Raw genomic sequence first — 27,240 nt, 5'->3', positions numbered from 1 at the left:
GCTTTAGATTGCATTGTTTAGAAGTTGTCTTCCTCTGTTGGCACGAAAAGAAGGGTAAGCAAAATATGAAAAAAAGAAAGCGAGGACACAGGCTGAGAAGTGGAAAGAAAGGGGATGAAGAAATTAAGAAAAAAAGAAAAAACATATTCAAAGAGATTAAAGGACAAAGGTGGCTATAAGGTTTCTATAAGTTGTTTTTCTTTTTTTTAATTAAAGAAATCATTGCGGGGGGCTATATGCCTAGCAGAGTCATGGCATGGTGCTAAAGGGGGAACAGGGCATTCGATTAGAGTTGACTAGGCAAGGTTGGATAAAGGTACATATGGCGCAAACAATAGATTCCTTTGTTTTGTAAGTCCCACAGGAGCCTCTTATGACATACAACTGATAAAAATGTTATAAAATCTTATATAAATGATAAAAGTTTCTACTGTCTTTCATTACTGTGATTAGGGTGTAACATGGCACCTATCTTCCACAGGAGCGTGCATATATAAGGTGGCAGAATGACAAGGTGGAGCAGGGTTCACTGGAATTGGGCTGATATGGTCGTGACTAACCTGTCATTTCAAGGAGAATGGCTCTGGTCTTGCCTACATCTGCTAGGACCGAACCAAAAGCCTCTCAGTTGTGCTTGCTGCCATTGACTTAACTAGGTGTTTGAAATAGGCTTAGTGAGGCGAATATTTGGAAGGTTTACTTCTTAATTAAACTGAGTATTTAAGGAGGGTATCTTGAGGCAGGAGTGGAACAAGACTGGTAAATTTGCATTGATTACATTAGTATTATGGTCTCTAAGTTGTGGACAAGCATTTATTCTACAAAGATAAGAGCTCATATTTTTCTAAGTTTATTTCCTACTATTATTTGTGATTAATATATTTACGTGACTTTGTATTGATGTCTTGTTTTCAGGCGTGGCTCACAATATTTCTTTACTACGAGAAGTCATCATCCATCCACGGTTTGTTAAAGGAGACATCAGCACTAAATTCCTTCCTGAAGTTTATCCTGATGGCTTTAAAGGTTTGTTCCATTTGGGAGTGTTTCTTTTTTGCTTGAGAGATGTTGTTTCTGATTATTATTCCTTTATATTTGTAGACTGACACATTCCCCAATCAGTCTTTACTTTTCTTTTTTCTCAGATGTATCTGTGTGTACACACAATTAGAGTTTTTAAATAATGCATAATATAATTGAAACAGTTACTTTCTTTCAAGAAGGCAAAATAGATACTTCTAGGGGCAAAACAGTAAATGAAGTACATCCAAAGTCAAGAAAAACAGTTTCTAGGTAATATGAAATACGAAAAATAAACATAAATTCAACTCTACCATGTTATTGTGCTTCATTACAGACAGTGCTCCTACTGTTAACTTGAAAATAAGATTTCTTTCTGCTCAACACTGTTACTTCTCCAGTGAGTTTGTGCAGCATCTTTAGAATTGCCTTTTGGCACCCTTTGGATTAATGTAGTTCACTGCAGCATTATCTGGAGGATCTGACACTTTATCAAAGTATTTCAGTAACCTGGTCTTAATTCTCATTACACACAGTAATGGGCATCACCTTGGAATTATTATAAACTCATACAGTAGGTTAACATAAATGCAAATGCAAATGTTTCATTACAACATCCCAGGCAACTCAGTTGCAAAAATATGTAACAACAGTTAGTAGAGAAATGCAAGCAAACAAATTTTTTCCTTTTACAAGGATCAAATTGTAAAATTGATGAGGTTTTGAAAAAAACAAATAGGGTGTTTTTGTTTTTTTAAAAAAAAAAACAAACAAATTTTTTATCTTATTTTCTCTCAGCCAATCTGTCGTAGCTGGTTTCTTGACGTGTGTGGCCAGAGACTCAGTCCTTCCATACAGGCCTCACACCTCAGCTGGCATTCATCAGGCAGAACCTCTTCCTTATTTAAAAAAAAAAAAAGACAATGTTTACAGCTCATCATTCATGGGTCCTTTATGAATTCCTTGGAGATTCCTTTCTCCCCCATTGATCATTAATCCAATGTGTGGCGGAATCCTCATCCCACTTTGGAGATGACACTGCCAGATTGGCAGTCACTGGACATGACTGGCACCTTGCCAAATTCTAGTCTCATTAAGGAGCGGAACAGATTTGTCTTACCTCGGGACTCAGTGTGTGAGTTTGGTGCAAAGAGTATTCATCCACAGAACTACTTTATATCATGATGTAATTGGCAACTCTATGTGATTCAGTCCCACACGTGGGACTAACGTATCCAGCTTGTTACTGGCTCCTGACTGAGACCACAGCACTAGGAGTTGGTCACCTTGGGTGGCAGTAAGCTTGTGACTGTTGAAGCTCAAATGTTCCTTTATCTTTTTTGCTAAGGTGTACTTAACTCATCTTCAGGTAACTCAGCTGGCTTTCATCCAGCATAGACTTGAGGGTACTCTGATCTGCTCTGAAGGCTCAGTGCTGATGATTAGCTGGTTTTAATCTCTTCCCTGATGCTTTAATATAGAATCCCATGTCCTTGTCTCATTGATGGTTCTGGGACTCTTCAGTCTTTTTCCTGAGTGGATTCAGTTCTTTAAACCGCCGTAAAACTGTATTATTTTTTTTTTATTGTTGGGGTAGTTTTGTGAGAGTTTTTGGGTTGACTTAGCTCATGAAGGAATCTGGTGAACTTCAACAGATGTGCAGAGTGAGTGATATGCTAGGAATGGGGAGAAGGGAATGGAGGAGAAAGTTTTATACCATGTTGTGAAAAGGGAGTCTCACTTGACACACAACTGGGAACAATAAGACATACACCATTCTACCCTTATTTGTGATAATGTGTCCGTTGGGGCCCTTGGTCACTTGTAAGAAGCTGGGACAGGTTTTGTTGACCCAGGAGGAGACCCTTTGCTCTGTGTTTTTGACTATGGAAAGGCACTCTTATCTTTTGTTCTTTTATTCTTGTTTTAATATTTTATATTGCAATGTTAACCTGTATATAATAAGTGGATTGGTCCACAAATTGCAGGATGAAAAGAAATTTGGTTTGGGGTCATCTGACTTGAACTGTGTGTGGACATATTTGTGTGCACATACACACTGATGCAAATGGTTGATTAATGTTGCAGTCTGAGGTAAACAGTAATATTGTATTAACAGATTCTTCAGACAAGCTTTTGCTCTAGACACTGGAAAACACAAGAAGAGATATTATAACATGTCATAATAGAAACTAACGAATGGCAAACGAAATGACTAGGCTTTGTTCCTGCAGTATGGAAAGTCTTGCTCTTCTCCTTCCGCGTATCAAATACAAGCATATGTTAGCCTTTTTAATTATAAAAAAAATGCAGATATCATTATTACAAAGCATTTGTATTTCAAGTCAAGAACACTTATTCATGAATACTGATTTAAAGCTCACTGAAGTAACTGAGAGCCCTTTTAGTAGGGATGTAGTTTGCTCTGGATTGGACCCTCCTGGATTAAAAACAAAAAACAACACTGAGTTGAATTTGAGTACAGTTTTTTTTTATGTAACTACTAAAAAATATTTCTGCAAATGCAAAAATTCTAATGGGAACTGTTGAAGGCAAGCAAGGGTGGTGGGCAGATGACAGTTGGAAGCTCAGCAAGAGAAACAGAGGCAAATTCACTTATGCATTTTAAGTCCTCTACTTACTTCAACTGACCTTTTTATATAAATACTGAGGCTAAACTTTGCTAGGAAGATTGGAAAATTAAGTAGCTTCATCTGTCTTAATGTTGCTTATAAAAGATATGTAGCTGTAAAAAAAAAAAAAAAAAAAAAGTAAATCTAAAACCAGGACAGGGATAATCTGAAAAATTAAAGCAATGTGTAGTTAAAGTGGATTTGGAAATACATAGAAATATGTGCTGTTGACAGTAGAAGTCCATAACAGAAGTGTTTTAGACTTGGAAAACTTAAGAAATGGAAAAAAATCAATGAAGATGGGTGCTATGTTAATGCTTGAGCACAGTCCAGTGTGTTTCTTTTGTAAACTCCACAATTGCCACTATTGGGCTACATTGATGGTAAGTAATGAATGTCAGTTGTGTTCTTTTTGGTGGCTGCACGAAGTACTGGCCCATTTCTTATATGCATTTTTCTTCAAATATAAATATTAATTTCAGTCTTACTTAAGAGTAAAATAAGTAAATAAGAGATGCTTTGTTTTCCAGTCTCATTTTCAAGGGTTTCATTATAAGTCCTTTATTAGAAGGCTTTTACTACAAGTTAAGAGAAAATTAATTATTAGAAATATCTTGTCAGCTTTTCCATTAACCTGTGGCGCCCACTTCAAATTCCATTTAGAACAGGAATATTTAGTAATTTTCATGATTAGGGTTTAACTCTTTTTCTTCCCTTCTTTAAATAAACATTCATTAACAATAACAGTTTATTGAAAGTTATTTTAAAATATTGCTGTGCTGAAACTAACCTTGCTGTGGGGATGATTTGTGCGGGAAAACAGCTGCTGTCACACCCGTCTGTTGTCTATACGAGGGATGGGTGGCTAGAATGCCGGCTGGCAATGGGTCAGCTGGAGTGGGTTATTGCTTTAAGCACATGTGTGTATTTTGGGAGGAGTGAGGATCTGAGGGTAGGTGCAGCAACACTGATTATAGAGTGGCTTCCAAGCACTTTGCTCACAGGATAAAAATGATTGCCAAGCATGCAGGAGTAGCTCATACTACTAGAGTATTGTCAGACAAGTGGCCCTTCTGCAGCTTCCAAGCAGCTTTGTACTTCCTAACCTGCCTGCTGAGAAAGGAATATGCTATTATCCCTATTTTATAGACACAGAAAGTATCTCTATTTTCACAAGGATCTAAAGAGTTTTTGACAAAGAACAAATTAAACTCAAGGATCCTTAGGTTAGTACCCTATCCATTGGATTATTCTTTGTGGTTCAGTCTGTCTCACAATTAATCTTTTTCTGGGTATCTGTTTTAATATTGAGATTTTTTTTTTAATGGTCCACTGTTCCCAGTTACTAAGTAACATTGCAAATGTTTGGTCAGTCTCTTTGGGAGAGACATCCTGCACAAATGAGAAAAGGGACAGGATGTCCCAAACACCAAGTCATACCAAAACAAAGGGGAAAATGAAAAGGAATCCTTTACTTCCCCTCTTCTAGCATGTTTCTCTCATTTGGATGGAGAGGAAGAGCAGGACTACTGATGGTCAATCCTTTGTTAACTAATTTCTAATACAGAATGGAAGAAAGAGGAAGCACTCCTCTCTCCTGCAATTGTGTATTGGCTCCAGAAAGTGTGTATGAGGTGAAAGCGTTTAGGTACACTGTGTTTGTCATAATTACATGGGTTGGAGGAAATTATTACTCTGCTTTATTCAACACTTATTAAACCACCTCTCGAATACTGTGTCCAGTTTTAACTCACTCACACCTACAAGAAAGATGTCAATAAACTTGAGTAAGTCCAGTGAAGAGCCACCAGGGTTGTGGTGGGATTGGAACAAAGGGCTTGAGGAGAGGCTGAGAGAACCAGGCTTGTTTAGCTTGGAAGAAAGCAAGCTTAGGATAGACCTAATGGCAGCCTTATATGTCTGAGGAGGTTCCCAAGAAGATGGAGTCAGGCTCTTCAGTGAGGTGCACAGCAGCAGAGCAAGTGGCAGAGAGAGCTGTGCTGCCATTCAGGGAGACCTGGACAGGCTGGAGTGTTGGGTAGAGAGGAACTTAATGAATTTCAACACGGGCAAGTGTAGGGTCCTGCACCTGGGGAGGAATAACCCCATGCACCAGCACAAGTTAGGAGTTGACCTGCTGGAGAGCAGCTCTGCGGAGAGGGACCTGGGAGTCCTGGTGGACAGCAAGTCGACCATGGGCCAGCAATGTGCCCTTGTAGCCAAGGCGGCCAATGGTCTCCTGGGGCGCATTAAAAAGAGTGTGGCCAGCAGGCTGAGGGAGGTCATCTTCCCCCGCTACTCTGCCCTGGTGAGGCCACATCTGGAGTACTGTGTCCAGTTCTGGGCTCTCCCATTCAGGAAAGACAAGGAACTACTGGACAGAGTCCAGTGGAGGGCTACAAAGATGATAAAGGGACTGGAGCGCCTCTCTTATGAGGAAAGGCTGAGAGACCTGGGTCTGTTTAGTCTGGAGAAGAGAAGACTGAGAGAGGATCTCAACAATGCTTATCAATATCTAAAAGGGCAGGTGTCAAGAGGATGGGGCAAGACTGTTCCAAGTGGTGCTCAGTGACAGAACAAGGGGCAACAGGCACAAGCTATAACGCAGAAAAGTCCGTCTCAACATGAGGAAAAACTTCTTTACTTTGAGAGTGCCAGAGCAGTGGAACAGGCTGCCCAAAGAGGTTGTGGAGTTGTCTTCTCTGCAGACATTCAAAACCCGCCTGGATGTGATCCTGTCCAGCCTGCTCGAAGTGAATCTGCTTTGGCAGGGGGTTGGACTAGATGATCTCTAGAGGTTCCTTCCAATCCCTACCACTTTGTGATTCTGAGAGATAGTAGTCATAAACTTGAGATTTTCAAGACTTGACTGTACGAATCTCAGAGCAACCTGGTCTGAATTTGATGTTGAGATTGCTCTGTGGGAAGGAGGGGGCGCACTGAATAGACTAGACGCCTACCAAGGGCCCTTCAACCTCAGTCACTCCATGATTCTGTTATGAATGAAATCATGTTTTAGGTGAATTGGGACTGTAGGTACGACTTTTAAATTTCAGTCCGGAGACTTTTGTTATTAGTTGAGGGGGGAGTGCCGGTTCCCTTGGCTGTGTTAGTGTTAGAAGGGAGAGGATGGTTGCTGTTAATTCCATTCATCTTTGCTGGAACCTAATCTTTGTCTTCATTTTATGAAGCTACTGGATTATAAAAATTGACTTAACAGATACCTTACTTGACTTTCTTCTTTTTGACAGGTGAAGGCAAGAAACATTTCTTGGTCTGTCACTAATCCCTTTATAATTCAAAATAGTAAAGGTTTCCTTTCTATATGCTGTAGCATCCATCTTATATAAGTGATCGTGAGCTCTCCGAGAGACCTACTACTTCACTGTTTTGAATGGTTTGAGATTGCATGCACAGACAATATTGTCTGTCTCTTACCGTGACTGTCTGGATGGAGCAAAGCTCTGCTGGACTTCAGAAGAAATTAAAACCTTTAATAACATCCAACTTTGTTTTCTGCCTCAGCCGACTTGGTATCTGTACCTGCCATCTGTAATGGTTAACTTCAAAATCTATTGGGGAAAAACTTGAGCCAAAACAGAACCTAGGAATGATATAAACATGGCTTGTATTGGTATGGATCTGAAATGTGCTGCATCGTACTTTCTGTCTTACCCATTTTGCTTTTAATTTTTATTCTTCCCAATCAGAAAACGGTCACTTTTCAAATATTAAGTAACAGACCAGGGGACATAACTAGGGCTTGTTTGTTTTGGTTTTTTTCCTCTGTAATTGATAGTAGGAAACACATTTCTAGGACAAAATGCAAATAAGACTGTTATGGGAAAAATGACCTTTTATGTAATTTAATTTGAAGTTGGTTATGTAAAGTAATTGCATGAACCTTTTTGACTCAGCTTGGGGGATACTGGGATAATATTGATTTAAGCAATCATAACATCAGGGAAATGAGAGAGAAATACTTTTTCCTTGTCTTCCTTCTGACCAGGCTTCTGTCATTTAGTAGTAATAGATGTGTTTGATCTAGTTTTAAATAATACGAACAACTGTGCTTCCACTCCTTCAGTTATGACTTAATTTTATAGCCATTAATCCTGGTTTATGTTCACCTTATGTAATTCAGCTCAGTGATGACAGTGAGACTGCAGAAGCATATCCTAGGTTGAGCAGAGAGATTTGGGAGCTGGTTTACATCTTACGGTGGAGATGAAATCTCTGTGTAGCCCAGGAGTCTGCAGTGATGGGAGCAGGAAAGAGCAATGACCGAACTTCCCGTGCTGGAAGCTGGGGAACCTTTGCTACTTACTCCTCTCACTCCCTGCCAAGGCAGCACTTGGACAAATACCCCAGAGGCAGCTTTGTGACTTTTCGGCTCAATCTTCTCCGTGGTGAACATGAAAGGCTGTATGGTTGTATCTTTATTGATAGTGAATGTTAACTTATATCTTAAGACATAAAATTGAAGTCCTAAGAGGTGACTTGTAAGGTAAAATAAGCCTTGAAGTGAAACAAAGGTATCACTATCTGGCGCACTTGTGTGTTTTCAAATACAGTAATGTAATTGAAAGTTTAAGTTTAAAACTGCTTAAAATTCTGCTGAGCACAGCAGCCAAGCAAGAGCAGAAGTCAAGGGAAATGGCACTGGAGTTGAGAGAACTAAGGCAGTACTGACAGCAGCTTGTCTTGTATAATAAGGGTAAATTGCCATCCTTAGGAAGCAGCCTTTAATCAACCTTCCGAGGTATGCCTCCAAAGTTATGCTAAGGACGTTCTGTGGTTCGATTGTATCTTTATTGCCAAAGACCGAAACCTAATTTTGGTATGTTGTTGTTAAGTCTGCATTATCTCCCAGACTGAAGAAAATAAATGCAAATTGCCCACACTTGATATAACAGTTGTGACTGGTTTTGTGCTTGCCACATCTATGCCACAACTAATGCAAATGGTGACAAACAGAGAAAGGAGATAAACAGGTGTGGTTTTTTTTCATGTTTGTGATAACGAAGAGGTGAATGTAACTCTTGATGAGTTGTTAACCTGTTTCAAATTATTGACCTTTGTTCACTGTTTGGAGTTTGATTTTTATTGACGATACAGGGAGAAAATAGTTTTTGCAGCACAGCAAGTGCAAAAGCAGGTATTGATTTCATCCAAGATGAAGGTCATGCAATAAAACCTTCAAATTGTGATCTTCCTGGTTTCACCTTGTTCCTTTACATGAGTTCATACTACCAGTGTGTGTTGGAGCAGGTGGAAACATGCAGTTTTGGTCACACAGACTTGGACGTTAGGCAGGGCAACTGAAAAGGAAAGGTTTTAGAATAGAGTTCCTGATGTATCTTTAGCTGAGACATGTAAACAAATTATCAATTTTAGAGACAACAGTTTGGAAAAATGATCTCGGAGCTTCTTCACTGTGTGTAAACAACTGGAAAACTGTCACATTTCAGAGCCAGATAGTTGATGTTATTGCACTGGATAATTATATAAGGCTTATATATACACGTATGTGTTTATATATACACAAATAGTACAAAAGTTCAGTGTTTTTTGACTTTTGCTTTGCAATCAGTTTTTCTAGTAACTGGCAAAGGAAAGATCAAGTTTGTTTCTCAAGCCAGTTCCTCAACCTTTCAAAACTTGTATTTCTGCATACCTTTGTTAAAGGCAGTTTCCATTTCAAGGCAGATTAAAAAATAATAAACACTGAGTGAAGGAAGCGTCAGTAATCTTTAGCCAGAATATGTTAATGTGGACTAAATTAAAAATAAATTGATGCAGATTTGCTAGCTTTTGTTATCTTTAAATTTAAATTTTTTGGCCTGTGGTAGCTCCTTTGTACAGTCAGCTGGAACTGTAGTGAGTGTGTTTCCATCACCGTGGCATGATTGCGTTGCTGAGGTGGACTCTAAGCAGCCTCTTTACCTATCCATATCTAATGTGCCCAGTAGAATGATACATCCTGTTTTGAAATTGTGCACTTGTAACTTAGTCTGCACCAGTCTTTTTCACAGTTCCATTCTGGGTGTTCTTAAGGATGGTATTAGTCTTAATTTATGCTACTGATAGAAATTGTCACTCACTGTGACCAGTACTGGGGAATGTGAATTAACACTTCACATAGTGCTGAGGTGATGGGAGAGCGGAGATGTCGAAGGGATGTCTGTAACTGTTTGCCTGCTGCAGGACTGGAAACAAACATGCCCTGCTGGGCAGAGTTGCTCAGGGAGATACAACCTTCTGAACCCCTGCCCCACCTCTTTCCCCATCCCTTCATGTGAAATCTGTACTTGCTGTGGATGATGGCATTTGCTGTGATACAGAATCACAGAATGGTTTGGGTTGGAAGGGACCTTAAAGATCATCTAGTTCCAACCCCCTCCTGCCATGGGCAGGGGCACCTCCCACTAGACCAGGCTGCTCAAAGCCCCATCCAGCCTGGCCTCGAACACTTCCAGGGATGGGGCAGCCACAGCTTCTCTGGGCAACCTGTTCCAGTGTCTCACCTCCCTTACAGTAAAGAATTTCTTCCTGATATCCAATCTAAATCTTGCCTCTTTTCTTCTAATGCTTGCCTCTTTTTCTCCATGATGATTTATCTTTGCAGTTCTTGTCCTCTTCTATGTCAACTTTAACTTCCTGCCACTGCCTTATGGGCCGACTACTTTACTTGTCCTTTTGCTCCCTCTCACATCAGTTTTGACTGTTCTACTTCTCTGCTAACGCCAGTCTTGACCACCTCTTTGCCAGCTTCTCATCCCAAATTTGTGTTGTGGGGTTTCTGACCGAAAGGTGGGGAGGGCAAAGGTCTGTCTCTGTCCCCTGTTTTTTAGCCTGCTGAACGAACAATTGAATTTCTAATTAAACTTCGCTTTCTGGAACGAGACTAGGCTAGGGTAAATCCGCTTCCAATCATCCTGGTTTGCATCTTTTTGTCCAAACCTTTATTAGCTTGCCTGCCTTCAGATTGTAGGCTACTTCGAGGCATTTTCTGCTTATGAAGTGCCAAACATGACTTTGACTCCATTAGTTGCAAACCAATGATTCACAAATGCCACTAAATGACCCAGGGATGATAAGTAGTTTTATCCCCACTTATTTTGGGGATTTATACTGTTGCGTTATCCCTTTTGCTTGGAAGATCTGTAGCCTTCGCAAGGTAAAGTACCAAGAAAGAATGCTGTATATTTTGAATAAGTTCTAATGTACAGATGGATTCCTTACCAGCATGAGGCACAATATGTCAACCAGTGACATTTCAGTAATGAAAACAAGATGCTGCAGCATCCTTCAGTTTTTTTTTCTTTCAGTTGTCAAATTGTTTTTAACAGAGATACCAGTGTTAGCAGTAGGGCTGATCTGTATGAAAACATGCGATTTAAACTCAAACTCAGAGCGTCTGCTCTGCTGAGCCTCGTCTTAATTTAGAGGGGAAAATATGTAGGTTTCGTGTATAAGGGCTGAGCAGTGGCTTCACTGGTAGTTGTTACTTTTTGTGTCTGTTGGTCTGCGGTATCTAATTTTTTTTTTTAAACTGCTTTCTGAAAACTAGGACACAAGTTGACAGATCTTGAAAGAAGAGAACTACTGGCAACAGCAGCGTCTTTGTATGTGGCCGAACAACTGAGATCACAGCGATTTCTAGGCACTCCAAGGTAAGTTCATTTCTAGGAACTCAGATGTGCTGATGCATTTCGTTAATGGCATCTTCTCATGCACGAGAGACACTGGTGAGAAACTGCATGGTTTCTTAATATAGTCTGTTTTTTTTCTAAATTCAAATGAGCTGTGGCTTACACTTCCCTACTCACACAAGTCATACATGATTATTTTTATTCTACATATTAGCAAACTAATAGGCACAAAAATGTGTTACAAGCCAGTACAGTAATTAATGCACATCAGGAGTTTCATTAATGCAAAATATTGCTGCATTAGTAACTAACCACAAATTGAGCATCACAAATTTCCCATGTGCCCATTTGAAGTGATCTAAGCACTTTGGGATAATATGAATATTCAGTTACAGAGCTTTAAAATATTGTGGATTCATGAGTAATTTGCTATTTTGATAAACAACCTTAATAGTTTAGGGTCCAATTCTGAAAACGCGTTCTAGCTAGTAAATGCTGGAAGAGTCAGCACCTTGCTTTAAGTGTGGTTTTGGTGCTTTTATTCACCAACTCCCTCATTCTTTCGGATAGTAGCTGCTAGTAATCTACATAGTACTGTTAGTTGGCCAGCCGTTGCAGTAACTTGTGTTAAAATATTAGTTTTAATTTCTTTTGCTTTTTGGAACAGTATGCTTTTTTTCCTCTAGGATATTTCTAACTTTTGTTGTCTTCTGGTCCATCATTGTCAATGCCCTGAGACCTTCCATTAGAACAATTGCATTTGTGAAACTTGCTTGGGTATTTGGTGTTTGCAATGGTTGCATACAGTGAATCTTTAAGAATTACTTTCAGAATCACTTTAAGAATTAACTTCAGCATGACTCTTTTTTTCTTGCCTCACATTCTTTAATGTAGTTGCGTGTGTGTGAGAGGGAAGTCAGAATGCAGGATAGACATTATTCACATTCCATGCCAGTGGTTTGACAGTGTATTCTATTACTGATTTTACAGTGGTCAGGAATAAATCAAATGTGGTTTCAAGAAGTCTTTATTTTTATTTGTACCCACAAAGATAAATACTACCATATGGTGTTAAAAAAAAAAAAGAAAGAAAAAAAGAGACACTTAGGGCAAGCATAACGGCTTTGTAATATATAGCATATGTAGGGCTAGGCCATTGCTTGCCTTATGCACCTATAGGGGAAAGTAAAGCACCTTTTTATTTCCTTCCACGAGTTATATCCTCCATAGCAAATGGCATAAGGAGAAGAACAGAAACTCAAAGGCCACTGTTCCCTAAATAAAAGATGAATGAGGGAAAATGAGGAGGAGCCTTCATTGTAGTTTTTACTGGCCAGCATAGGAAGCTAAGCAGTCTGGCACTGCTATAGAGAACTAATGGATTACTTTGTACCTAGGGTAAGGATAGGAGTTGTTGATTCAAGTAGTGATTCTGAAACTATTGCATTCCCTGCTCTGACTTAAGGTTTTTTTTTCTTTGGCCTGTAAAATATTCTTACTTACTGAAAAGAGGAGGAGTCTGATTTTTTTTTTTAAGAATCTTGTAATGTTTTCTTTCTATTGCAAGTATTTTCTTTCGGTACCAGGTGTCTGTGTATCTTAATAGAAAAGGCATATACGATTGTTGTACTGAGATCAGATATGTAAATGAAGTATTGCATTGAGAAATCAGGCATGGTCATTCATCTCTTTTTATGCTGCATTAGGGAAACAAATACACCCCTGCTTTGAAAAAAAGATTAGTTTGTTTTTGGAGTCCTAGCCAAACTCCCTCACACGTATTCCTCCCCCATGAGCAGGGAAGGCAGCAGAGTCTGACCACGTGAAGTTTCTAAGACTAGATTAAGGTCTGATTTTTCAGATTTTAAATGGTGAAGCTAACAAATCTTTTCAGTACAAGAAAGATCACTTTCTCTTGCCATCATGGGGTATACTTATATTCAGCTCAGCTTTCAAAGGATGGTCTTTTCTGTCTGTTGAGGCCTGTGCAGATCTGGAATCAATCCTTCAGAAGTTGAGCCTTAAAAATTTTCTCCCAGTGGTGGCCGAGTGTGGTTCTTGTTGAATAGGTCATGGTTTCAATCCACATACGTTGTTAGAGCTACTTGTTTGAATGATGGTAAAGCTGCCTGTTTGAGGCCAAGTTAAGGACAAGATACTGCAAAAGGGTTTACTGGTAAGTAACTCCTGGAAAAAATCAAACCTGATAATGGTTTGATTTCAGAGGAAAAAGTCAAAGAAACAAAGGCAGAATGAGGTCAAAGGACTGTGCAGCGTCCTGGGGTGTTCTCCATTCCTTAGAGCAGCTAGTGGACTCCCTCTAGAGGGGACTGAGGACTGTGGAGCATACAGATTACTGCAGTTCATCCAGGATCCTTCATGGCATGTTCTTAACTTAACCCAAACTGCATTTGACTTGTTTTTGAACGCGTTCCGTGTCATGGGTACTTTTTAGGGAGCAGGATTGTGGCCATAGAAAACACATATTTATTGGTATGACTGCAATCTGTTTGAAGAATATTAGTAAACAAAAAGTGCAGAGTAGGAACCTGTGCTACTGGCAAAAAATCAAAAAGGCCAGTTGTAATCCTGGATGCGGTTCACTGTGGCAGAATTGGGTGTTTGGAGTCTATGTGAATTTTAAATCCATGTTGGAGGATGTAAGCAGATTAAACAGACTGCACGCTCCAAAGTTGATCCATGACATTCTCCTAATGGTTTGGAAAAGTACATCAACATGTTGATCATCATCTTTAAAATTTCAGCTCTCTGGCACTGTTTATTTTCAGAGCATTTTTTTCTTTTGCATGCACTGAAAGCAGTTGAGGATTTTTTTTGTCAGGAATTGCACTAAAAAGTAGTATTTTGAAATCATATATTATTTCTTCTAAACTTGTCACAGCTGCCAAATAGACAGTTTTCTGCTGAACTTGAGTTATATGCTTATCTTTGGTTTTGGTTTGTTTTCTTTTCCCTTTTGGGAGCCATATTTATAATACGCATTCTTTTCGCAACTACAGGGGTATTTTGGGTTCCCTTTTTTCCCCCATGATTTATTCAGCCCAATCTCAGGGTTGTTATTCTAGTCCGATAGATAGAACCATGCTTGGAAGTCTTTGCAGAAGCTCCACCTTTCACTATTAGGGCCACTGAGACTGTAGTCAGATGAAATGCCCCTGAGCCAGATGAAGGAATCTGTGTCACAGCCTGCTCCTCCCTTGGTCTCTGCCTTTCCTCCTGCCCCCCCAGGTATGCAGGCATGATTTTGTGTGTAGTTGCTTTCTACTCTGGTTCTGTTAAAATAACCCCTATTAGCATAGAAACAGTTTAATGACACTTTGCTTGAGATCATTCTGACAGAACCAGGTTAAATACTCATGACAAATGAAATTATTCTGGAAGAGCTACAAGAGCAGGAATGTGTAGGAAGGAGGAAGAGGATGGCTTACAAAAGGGATGCAGAGGTGGGCCTTGTTCTGTGCAATGGATCAGACTAGTAGCAGCCTCGTCAGGGAGGTTTTCTACAGTTGATGGTATTTGCAGAGATGTGACTGGAAAAATATGTATTTTAGAATCCCCTGGGTGACTGAGTCATCAACTGTAAGGTTGGTGCTGGAATGCACCCTGGTGATCAGGGAGCTATTGCCTCATTAGGATCAAACACCCAACTTTCTTCAGCTAGTTTCAATTAGACGTGACCCCTGTAGTGGGATTCTTTGTTGCAGTAGTTTATGTGGCATTGAGGTTAATACAGGCCACAAGCTGAAGGGCAGTTTGCCTTTCCTGTGTTAGAATAAATTGTATTATGATTTGGGTGGAGCACCCGCAGGTGAGTTTCCACTGTCTGCATTGCTCTGTGCCCCTGGCCTCACCAGCAGTCTCCCAGGATTAAGCGGCCAACTGTTAGCTACAACAGCCGCTGGAGACCTGCGTGTGCTCAGAGTTACAGGAATATAGACATTCACTTTTATTATGCAATCTAATATTCAGAGCATTTTCTGTGTTTGTTTTTTTTTTTTAATTTAACTGGTCATTATTTAACCATTTTTCTTGGAAAAGGTTGTTGTGGGGTGTGGTGTTTAGTTTGGTTTTTTTTTAGAGATAATTAGGTAATGAAAATGCTTGGTATTTTGTGAGCCAGATACTAATGTGACTATTTCACTGTGATATCCAGATAGTAGGGGCACATGTTTCCTACAGGAAAGTGCCATGAATGATTGATGATTGTTTCATTGTTCAGCTTTCAGTTATTTTAGCTAGGACTTTTCCTACTTATTCCATAGTTCAGTTTATTGTGAAACTGGTGCCACCCACAGCTGCTGAACAGATTTACAGTATCTAGTAAAATCCCAAGGTCTTCTAGACAGACCTCGATTTTTGTTTCAAGTGGAAACATATTTTGGCTGAAGTGAATTCAGCTTATTTTACGTCTGTTTGATGTAGTTAGCATTTGAGACCAAAAATGATGTTGTACAGTTGAATCTTCACATTTTGGCTTTGGACTTGTTTTCATTAGTGGGTTGGGAGGGGAATAGGAGAGTGACTCTCCAGGTGTGGCTACATCATGCTATCTCATGGGTCTACTAATGCGATGTTTATACTTCTAAACCCAATTGCCTACAGCACTTCCTATGCGTTGCTTGTGTTGGCTGCTAAGTGTATTTTCCTAATTTTTCTATGGGTTTTACCCTTTCATCATTTATGACTTGGAAAAAAAACAATGAGGCTGCATGCCCATATTACCTGATACTACATGCAAAAAGATGGTAACGCGTTGGAAAATGTTTTATATTGCTAGCAAAAAAATAAATATTTTTCTTGCTCTGTTTTTAATATGGAAGACTGGGATTAGGGAGTCTTGAGTTAAATTCCTAACTGTTCTTGTGGGACCTCAGAGAAGTCAGTTGGATTGGACCTCAATTTGCAGAAAGACTAAATGGCTTTAATACTTTACTACATTATTGAGGTTTTGTAAATATTTATCAACATGTATAAAGTCTTTTGAGAAGTAAAATGTATGATGCTTTCTAAGCATGAAGTAGTACTTTCACAGGAACTGCATAGTGAGAAGTTACAGATAAAATACAGGCAAGTTTTTGTCAAGTTCGGAAATGGCTGGGCTGAATTTTTATATGTTTTAAAATTCTAAAATCCAGGGGTCCAGTGCAGTGGGACATAACACAACTGGTGAACTGCAAGAACAGAAATGGATATATTTATCTTTTAATTTAATGAATTATTGTGCGTGTGTCTAAGTTGGTTACAGATAGATTGACGTAAATCCTCAGGTACACTTACTAATGATGTTGCGGATGCCTGCTTTGCCTTGCTGTTGCGTGATTAGGGCAGAGAGGGAAGGGCTCCCGAGAGGAGTGGAGCCCTGCACCTCTGGGGCAGGTTTGCTTTCACATGGGCTGCACCTATTATCCTGCTGGAGCCTGGGACAGAGCCAGCTCTTTGCCAGCCTAGGGCTTCCCCGTATGGAAGGGTGGTCAGCTGCCCAATAGGAGAGCTTTCTGGTGCTCCTGCACTGCTGGAGCAGCACAAAATAAGGTTATGTTACATTAATTTTAAGGAGGAGGAAGATGATGTCAGGAAACTTCACTGGAGTCATCCACTTGGAAAGAGGGAGAGTTCTTTCTTGCAGCACACAGACACTGCTGAATTGTATCAATTGCATTATGGGACTCTCATTTCTTTTTCTCCACCCCCCCTAGAAACACAGTAATAACATGAATGGTTATTGCAAGTACAGCTGAATATTTATACTTGTGCATTACCCTACAAATACCCTCTAGTGTGATATAAAGATAAAACACTTTGTTTTCGTTTGGTAAGGATGACTAAGTCCAGCTCACTTGTGGCTTTCTTCATTCCCTCACTTTGGAGTTATGCACTCATCCTTGGCTCATGAAAATAACCCTGTCTTATCCTTACTGTTCTGGTCCCCTGCTCAACAAGTCAAGCATTCTTTTCGTGATTTACTGTTATGCCTGTGAGAGTCCTCGTGGTTTTTGGTTTTTTTTTTTTTTTCTTTCCCAGTACACTAGCAAGGTACTAAGACTGTTCTCCCTCTTCTCGTGTGACATCCCTGTTTATAGTGGGCTCTTCTGCTTGTGACAGCCCTCTCTTGTCTCTTCAGGTGTACTTAATGTTGTTCTTTTGACATCTCATATTTGGTTCATCTAATATGATTTAGGGTTTTTCGTAATTTTGCTTAATCACTGCTAAAACAGCTGCCGTATATAATATGCTAGCTGCCTTCAAAATCTGGTATTATTTACCCTTCTACGTTGTTCAGTTGCTTATTACCGAAAGAGGATTATACGTGCTAGAGACAAACAAGTGGATGCAAATATATGAAACTGGTATTTTTGGCCAGTGGAAATGAACTTATGTAAAATATAAATGTTGAAATGGGACATCTCAAGGTAGCATTTGTGACTTTCTACAGAATGTATGTGTCATATTTTTTCTTTGGTTGGATTTAATGGAATCTGAATTGATAACATAGGTAATATTAAGGTATTTATATAGTTGTTTGAAAGCAGAGCCATCATTCCATATGATTCATGAAAATCTATTCCAAAACCAGAATGGTTGGTTATGGGAAATTTTTGTAGCCTGTCATCCCTCTGTCATTTGTAGGGAAAAAGATGTCCTAGGCACTCAGGAATCCATGGTTGCTCAATCTTTAGAGTTAATAATCATTAGGAAGTCATTATGAAGATAATAATGATGAAAAGTTTGAACCTTGCTGAGCATCTCTTGGGAAGACCCCCCCAGAGCAGTGGCAGGCAGCGTGCTGAGGTGACTGGTGAATGGCTTAGTAAATGGACCTGGCGAAGTCCCTAGGTTCAGTTTTTTATTTTCACCATGTTTGCTGGGAAGACAGCAGCTGCTCTAGCAGCTTTAAAGCTTCTGTGGCTACTGTTCACTTAATGTTGAAACTTGAATTTGTATCGTGTACACACGTGAGTGTTTTCTGTTGTGCTGCCGTATTCCTAGCCCTTTTTAGTTGTGAATCTGGTCCTTTTCTCATCCGTGCTCTGCTTACGGCCTCTTCTTCTGCAAGGTACTCTCTTTACCGTAGACCTCTCTCTCTTTCCTTTACTTTGATCCTTTTTATAAGACTAGCAATTCTTTCCTCTTATGTGGGTTTACACGTCCTAAATCTTTTCTTTAATATTTGTCGTGTGTCAAAAGTATAGGCTTGAAACTGTGGAACTAACAAGGCGCGTGCTAATCGCCATGTGCTCCTTGGTCATTTTACAGCTATTTTTAGCATAGTTTTTGCTCTCCTGTTTGTTTTATTTGGAGTTTTGAAGGGCAGAAATGAAGTTGTATTGGAGGATTTTAGGGAAGGGCAAAGTTTTTATTGACTTTGGGGGACTCTCAGCTCAGTAAATGCATGTGTGACTGTATTCACATGAGGCGTTTTGTTGATGTTTCTTTCCAAAGATTATTAACACAAAAAAGATAAGCATGAACATCAGGACCTTACCTTGTGAAGTTTCTTGGGGCACTGGCTGTGTCCTGCTGTTTGTTTTTGTAATGTATAGCTTATTCTGGATGCTGTTGCAGTAGAAGTGTTATCAACAAAATAATATGGGAAGAAAAAGTCTCTCATTTAATATTGTCTGCATACTTTTACATGTGTGTGTCTTGATTTGTCCATTCTTTACCATGCTTGCTTCATTCACGGTTCACAAAGACTGTAGTTAAATATAAGATATTGATTGAAGGGACAGATAATTCATTTATACCTTTGTTATTGAGTATTACAATTTTCAGCCGTTTCTTTTTCCTTTGATTCTACTGCGAAAGTGGGATGGGACACAGAATGGCCTCATTATTGTAGGAGTATTTCTCTGTTCCCTGCAATGATTCCAAAAGCTCTTGCACACTTCATCAGTATTATTGTAATTCTTTGGCTGCAGGATATTTGGCAGCTGTTGCACCCCACTGGCAAATCCTATTCAGACTTCACTTCCATTCACCATTGCCATTGGAGAATTGATTTCTCTCTCCTCTGCTCTAACCTTTCCCAATTCATTTTGGATTGTTCAATGTGAAACATTTTAATTTCATATCATACAGCCATTCAGCTCACAATCCTTTTTTAACCTGTCACCAGGGTAACAGCATAGCATGCTTTCTTTAGGCAATCAAGTTTTTATTTCACATGCTTAATGTTGCATTAAATGTTTGCATTTTGTTTAACCCTCTTAAATACTTTGAACTGGGGATATATTTTGCAGGGTAATGAAGTCTCTGATTTCAGTGTCAAGTCTTCACAGAAATTGCCTTACTTAAAAAATAAGAAATCAGAAGATGAATGCAGTAATGAGAAGACTATTAATAAAATCCCAAATGGTTGAATGAGGCGAGCATCTGTAGAATAGCAAAAATATTTTTTCTTCTGGAAAAACCTTCTAGAAGCTTATATTATAATCTTTAGACCTACACTTTAGGATTACCTTTACCTGTAAGTGCTTGTAATCAAATTAATGCAAATATAGGATTAACCATGCAATAACATGACTTTAAGAAGTGAAATGCCTGGCCTATACCTGTCAACCTGCTTCAGACTACTTGCCAGATGTGTGTGTAGAACCGTAAGCTGAATGGCAAGTGATTTATATACATAAAAATTAGAATTTAATGGGATGATGCAATTGATGTGGAATCTTTAAGTGTCTGTTTTTCCTATGCATGCAAACCATCATGGCACGAACAACAGGCTATATTCATTTTCTTGGAAATGAGAATAATAATGAATTTAGAATAGGTGGTTATAAAAATAAAATGAAACGGATGCTTCCATATCTGAAAAAGCATTGATTTCATATAACTGTGACCTTATAGAGCCTGTCCCACTTGTCTTGGTAAAGGAATAGGACCAGCTAGGTTCGCCCCCACCTAGTTAGCTGGAATTTAAAAAAAAGTCTGTAATAGATGTCTTTAAAATACACAGAATTTCATATTCTATGTCTATAATTATAATTAGAGGTATAGTGTTAAAGACTTTTTATCTGTCTTGTTCTATTCCCAGTTATGTCGGTATAAAATATGGGGGGGGGGGAAGTATTTAATTTTAACATAAGTGAAACTTAAGAACATGGCATTGCAAATAAGTCCAGACTTTGCTCATTTATAATGAAATAAACCCACTGTAATGAAAGCACTAATAATATGCATTTTAATGCTTTGGAATACTAATTTTACAAAGCTTCTCATTTGCAAAATAGATCATACATATCTAGCATTGTTTAAAAAACCAAATTAATATCTGCATTACTGTACTAGCTGGAGTGTTTGGATTTGCATTTGATACAGCTTTTTTTGAGGAGACAGCTGCTTATTATAGATGAGACCCATAGAGTTGACTTTGTTAGAATTTTTCTTTCAACGGCATATAGCTAACTATACAAGGATAGAAATGCAGTTTCTTCTATTAATTTCCAAGCTTTCTGTCCAGTTTCCTTTTTTCTCCAAGTTGTACTATAAGCTACCAAATATTATTACCTGCCAAAAGAGGTTTGGCAGTGTTTTGTTACTGAATTTTGCCAAAAGGAGCCAAACATATGGTAACAGTTAATTTATTGGTTCTTCTAACCTCAAGGGAACTCTTACAGAGAGCATATTACCTTTTTATCTAACATATTTTAAATATAAGAGCTGTTGGCTTGAAATTTGATATGCCGTTATAGAAGCTGACCTTCAGTGCAGTTATGCTCAATTCAGTCTTGTTTAAGGGTAAGATTAAAAGTGTAAACATATAAGATTGAGCTAAGGCTTCTTTCTTTTCACTTCTGCATAGTTCTAGCGTGTGTGTGTTTAAGTGAAAATATTGAAGAAACGTTTTCATGAGAAAAATGAGTCCTGCCTCTCTCTCAGAAGTCCTGGAGAGCTCTCTCTTCACTTTCTTGATAAGACATTTCCTGGTATCTGCATTACCAGGTGATAATTAAAAAAAAAAAAAAAAAATTTAATTTCTTTACGTGAAAGACCACAGGCCCATTTGTTGCTCTGTGACAATGTAGATTTGCCCAATTCCAATGGGAGAAGTATTTGAGAGGTAACATTGCTAATTGTGCCATTATTCACTATCTTGGAGTGGACTCTCCTGCCTGAGACTTGCACAACTCAGAATCAGTGATCTGCTACTTCCATTTCAGGTAGTCGTCTTTGTTCCACCATAGATGCTTTATATTTTCGTCTCCGTAACCTGGTGGTGTTTTGAATCTCAAAAGAAAACTACATGGATATGTCATCATATTTCAGGTGGGATACTTGGGAAAGCTGGTGCCTTAAATAAAAGATATCCAGATTTCTGATGTCTTATAGTAAGTATTCAAATACCTGGGTATTTTCCCCCGGTTCTGTGTTGAGACTGCTCACATGACTTTTCCTTTTTGTGATTATGGATGATTCTTCAATATCTTTTACAGACCATTCTTTAGTGGTTTACTTCTCCATGTAGTTAGATGTGGTGAATGGAGTTTGTTTTGGCTGTGGCTTCCCTTTTAACATGTATCTTCAAAGCCGGTAGTGTGTGAAAGACTGGGCAGGAAAGAATAGTGCAGGACCTGGTTCTTTTGAACCCAGGGATGTTTACCCATTGACTTAGAAAGGAGATGATGACAGGTCTTTATCCTGTCTCTCTGTGGTGCTAAGTAAAATTACTCTTGCTGCAGTTCATAGTATGACGATACGAATAATTTATTTGCCTATTAAATTTCAGGTTTAAAAGCACCTCGAAAAATCTGGGATATTTGATTAAATTTTATTCTTCCTAGGTTTTAAGCTTGTGTCTTTACCCCAGTGTTGTGGTATGTGTTTCTGAGGCTCCTCTCTCTGCCATGGGTGGTGGTCTGGTACACCGTGGTCATGCAGTAATGATTTTCTCCAGACCCTGCTGCCTATTTTTCTGCCAGACACCGAAATTTGAAGCAGGCTGTTGTCTGGCTGCACCCAGTCCTTAATGTCCTTAGACAAGGGAGATGCCATAAACCAACAGCTTTTCTCTGTTCCTTGAACTAGTGAGAGCACCTCTCTTTGAAATCCTATGTTTTCCCCACACTGCTCTGCAGCAAATCCTTTTTTCCTGTTTCTCATATCCTTAGGCAAATCACAACCATTTTAAGATGCATAGTGACATTAAGTCCACCTATTAGCTGTGATTTTTCCACTCTTTGATCTTGGACATTGTGTTTCTGTCTCTAGTACAGGCTTCCTTTTCGCAAGTCTTAACACCTATTTTAAGTGAACCCTTCAGAACGAATAGAGTGAATCTCTGTTGTGATTTCCAAAATCCTGGTGGTCTTATGGCCATTTAAGCTTCAGTCTCCTTACATTAAGCGCTGCAGCACTATTCCACAACTCTCTTCAACTTCCTTAGCTTTCAGTCATTCGTATCCATCCATCATCCCAGAAGGAAGGGGTAGCAAGAGCTGACAGCATTTTGCTGTTTCATGGTTTAAAAAAGTTGGATTGCTGTGAGAAATCATTGCGTTCACAGCCCTTAAAGGGAGGGACACATCTCTTCAGAGATGGGGGCAGCTTGTCTCGCTCAGTAAGGCCCAGAAGGGGCTGCAGTTATTTGCATTTTAGAGAAATTATATTGGATATGGGTGAGGAGACTTTGGGCTTAGAGGGAACATGGCTGTTGTGGGGTATGGATTCCCTCAGCAGGAGCCAGGAGAGTACAAAGGAGGGGTTGGGGTTGAAGGCAAAGTTGTGAGAACCAGTTCTAAACATCTTCCTAAGGTATCCTCTCTCAGCTGCTGTGCACTACTTCTGAAGGTGTATTTTGAAAATACTTTGGCTTTTACCTTTCTATTTGGTTGTTTCTTTACTGATTATCGGTAGTTTTCCATGTAAATTTTCAGGAGATACCAGTGGGCATAGTTGCAGACACTGAATCAAAACCAGTCAGGTAGTGTATGTCATGTCATGGTTTTACTTTATATTTTCTGTTCAAAATGTGTCTGTTTTTTCTGTATCAGTAAAAATTGTCTTGGTGTTCTTTTTGAACATCCTCTTGACTGCAGATAAGTTGTTACTCATGGTTGTTTATAGAATAGGAATGTTCACAGAAAAATAGTTTTATGTATTAGCTTACTAAGAAGGAGGAGCAGTCCCATCTTCTTAAACAATATGTGTAATCGTATTATTAAATAATAATTGGATGTGTAAGAAATCATGTTTAAAGTAAAATGTGTTTTCTGTAGAAAAAAAATGTACCTATATGGCACATGTTATATATGGGTCATGTTATTTTTATATATATATATAGGTTTTTTTATATATATAGTGTGTGAAAAATGTTTTGTATTTTGGGAATTTACTTATTTGCTTTGTGGATTACCAGACTACTTTGGTTAGTGCTAATTGTCTTGACAAAAGGCAAGGAAGGAGAAGGAACTTCTAGTTAAGTACATTGTAGAAGTGTGACGACATTCTTGTACTATTCTTATATGTTATTTAACTATCTACTGTGTCGATCACTGAATATTGGACTAGGTGGATATTTGGGCCACCCAGTATGGCCACTTTGTGTTCCCATGCTTTATTGGTCATGATTCTCCCAAAAAAAGCAGAAGAAGATCTAAGAAGACAACCCACTTTATGTTAAACTTTATGTGCAGTTGTGTTACTGCCACTCCTTGGGTCCATCTCACCTACACAGTCTGGCTTCTCTACTTTGACTTTAGTCAGCAGAAAGCTTTTAGTGGGCAGAAGACTCTTCTATTAATAGTGAGCATGAGACTCTAGTTGTTACAAATTTTATGTCCTTCAAAATCAACCCTAGTTTAACTAAAAATTTCTTCTGAAATTCTTTCATTCACATCACTTTAGCTAAGTAGGAAAGCTATGCACAATTTTTTTCTTATTGGCTTCCTTCTCTTTACTTGTGAGACTGTAATATGAACAATAGCAGGTGTCCTGTTAAAAGGGTGAAAATATATGGAAGGCAATAGAGATTTATCTTCTTTTGAATACATATGGCTCTGTTAGATAACAATTTGAGCCTGGGTTTCTGTGGCCCAGATTCATAGTGCCTATGTAACGTAGTAAATATAGGTAAGCATCACCTAAAGGTAACTCAGCCTATCTCAGATCTAACTCATTGTGGAGAGGTACCTTTCTCTTTCCATTAGTTATAAAGGGAAAGGATCCTTAATACCAGGTGGCAAAAGCTCAGTGGTGTGAACTCCGGATGTAAGCCGAAAGTGCAGTAGAAGATGTATTGAAGGTAACGTGAGTCACTGGAGCTCTGCTATGTGCTATAGTTGTCTAGACGTGAAGAATTAGTACTTATTGAAGATATGCATGTTTTACGTTATCTAATATAATTTTTAATGAACGCCTGGGGTTTTTGTCATTACTATATTTTTTTGTCTTTAACTTAACAGAATTAGTGGCATTAATTTGTTCCATAGGAATCTAGTGCAGAAGAAATAGAGAACAAAGCTTTAGAATCTGCAAAACATGCCACATTTTTTACATGTTAAGGAGAGGAAGTAGCTGTCACGTTGCCTGTTGGAAACTGGCTTGAGTACCTCTAGCCAAATGCTCTAATCGCATTTGTCTGTGGCTTAGTAGATACATCATTGGTATTTGTGCTGTCACACGGCACTAGATCCTGTGTATGCAGTAAAGAAGCATCTTTTTGAAAAGCTAGCCACTGTCTAGAAAAATACATTGTTGCAAATTAGTCACTGTTCTTGGCCAGCTTCTGTTTCTTACACTATGGCATATATGATGGCTAGTAAGGGAAAAATCTGACCACCCTTTGCTGGGACTGTGTGCCATCATGAGTGCGCGTTCTGTGTATTTCCTGAATTAAGTCCCATATAGAGGAGAAATCATAACAGAACAAATACAGCTGTATTACAAAAGTGATCGCATTGGCATGAGATGGTTAAGCTCCTGGAAGCTGCAAGTAAGTTTGCAGGAGATAAGCTCTGGGTGATGGGTGAGCTCTTACAATATTTTGGAACCCTGCTGAAGTCTGGTGCAAGCATTGTGCTTTCCAGGATGCACAGGAAGAAAAAAAAAAGGAAATCTGTTTCAAATAATGACCTTTGGCATATCGCGTATGTGACAGGCTTCAGAGAGACCAAGTCAAATCATTGGTACTGCAAAGTGTGGCAGAAAGAAAATCATTCCATACTTTTAGCAACAGAATCTGGTCAGTTCTGAGGGGACTGACACATCAAAAGGGGACTGTAGTAAGTCTTAGGTGAGAGGCCTAAATGAAACTATTCAACACAGGAAAGGTAGCATTCAATACATAGTTTTTAATAATAGCCTCAAAAAGATACTTGTAGATGTTCCATAAGAAGGTATTTTGGTATTTTCAGTTTGGCTCTAAGACCGTTTGTTGGGTTTTTTTTTTTGTTAGCTTAATATAATTTGTAATTCTTCATTTGTTTGCATGGTGGCCCTGTGGGCCTTGAAGAAGGCGGATGTTACTCCTGGTGCTGTTGCTAAATTTCCTCAGAGGTGGCCTTATCCTGATGTCTTTCCTATTTCCTTGACTGTAGTAGTTGTGTCTCACTCCTGATCTGGTTCTTGATTTAGTAAGTTGAGCAAGTGCTGACAGGTTTCACAGAATTGGGTCTTAGAAACTTTATTCTTTAAAGAAATGCTGCATTTCAGTCAGATGTTGCTGCCTTTAATGGTGGATATCACAGTGCAGGTGTGTATCTCTGAATACGAAAGGCTTAATGGGTTTTTGGTGGATTAACCTTGTAAATTACTGAGAAAAACAATGATGTGTTCAAGAAAATATTATTATATAACAGAATAGAGACAGCACTGGAGTGTCAGGCCAAGATTTCTTCTAAATGGGAGTTTTAAGTTTGCTTCCAATATATGTATTTTGTCCTGCAAACTGGCAGAATGATTTTCCAAATGTGCCGCACTGTGCAGTATTCTCATTGCTTTCAAATGAGAGGAGCTGGCAGGTGCTAAGCACTCCTTAACATAACTGACTCTTCTTTACTGGGGCAACTAAATAAAGGGTTTTGAGCCTGAATTTAAGTATCAAATTTTTGTTTACTTCTTAAACTATGGCCCAATATCTAAACTAAATACTTGAACTTGTGGGTTTGAGGGAGTGCAACTGCAGACATTGTCATTAAGATCAAAATCTCTCTATGTGAATAAAAGATTCTTCGATATTTAATCTTGTTAGAGTGTGTACTGGTACAAGTGGATTTCTAGTTCGTGATGAGGAGCTGATACTCTCACTTGTATATATTTGGCTTTTGATTAGTTCTAGTCCAGTTCCTGCGCACTGAATGCCCATTTGTGGCTGGAGTGTGCTGGGTGCAGCTCTGGAGCCTGCCTTCTGTCTTAGGTGCATCAGTCGGGAATCTGGTTCCCGTGTCCTCCGACTGTTCTGCAGTGTGATCCAAAGCAGGGTGAGTGCAGACGATCGGGATAATTTGCTTTGCGAACTACTCCCGATCTGAACTACAGCACCGATGTCCTCTCACCCACTGTATGTTGTCTTGATTACTTCTGGGTTATTGTACTCTCCAGAACTTCAACTGAAAAAGTGGGTCATTAACTGAAATTCTAAATTCTGATAAAAGGGATGATGGATTAAAGCAGCGAATGTGCTTTGAATTCAGGTTTACAGCAGTAGTGGGATGAATAGAGCAAGCCTAACACGGAGTTTGCTTGGATGTTTCAAAAAACAATTGAGTATGGAAAGTTGTCTTATGTGTAGTTGTAAAACTGAATAGTCATTCATTACCTTATCAAACTTATCAGTAGGTGAACTTTTAATCATTTCACCTCCACTTTCCTATTAGTTTAGAGATTGCTTGCTGCCTACTTTTAACGTACACAGGAAACCCATAATATTCTCAACTTAACATAAAGTGAAAAATAGCACGTTGTTACTGGGCACA

At 38.9% G+C, this 27,240-nt stretch overlaps 1 protein-coding gene across 2 annotated transcripts in view; it reads left to right on the top strand.

Annotated features, from left to right (window-relative positions):
- PCCA (propionyl-CoA carboxylase subunit alpha) overlaps positions 1-27,240 on the top strand; it is a 294,366-nt gene that overhangs the window by 146,947 nt on the left and 120,179 nt on the right. For both annotated transcript variants that reach the window (XM_074562236.1, XM_074562243.1), the window contains 2 exons: positions 916-1,026; positions 11,227-11,329. In XM_074562236.1, the coding sequence (XP_074418337.1) occupies positions 916-1,026; positions 11,227-11,329 (214 nt within the window). The remainder of the gene's footprint in view (positions 1-915; positions 1,027-11,226; positions 11,330-27,240) is intronic.

The sequence above is a fragment of the Larus michahellis genome, chromosome 1 (assembly GCF_964199755.1).
Source record: "Larus michahellis chromosome 1, bLarMic1.1, whole genome shotgun sequence".
Lineage (NCBI taxonomy): Eukaryota > Metazoa > Chordata > Aves > Charadriiformes > Laridae > Larus > Larus michahellis.
This window is presented reverse-complemented; position numbering and strand designations above follow the sequence as displayed.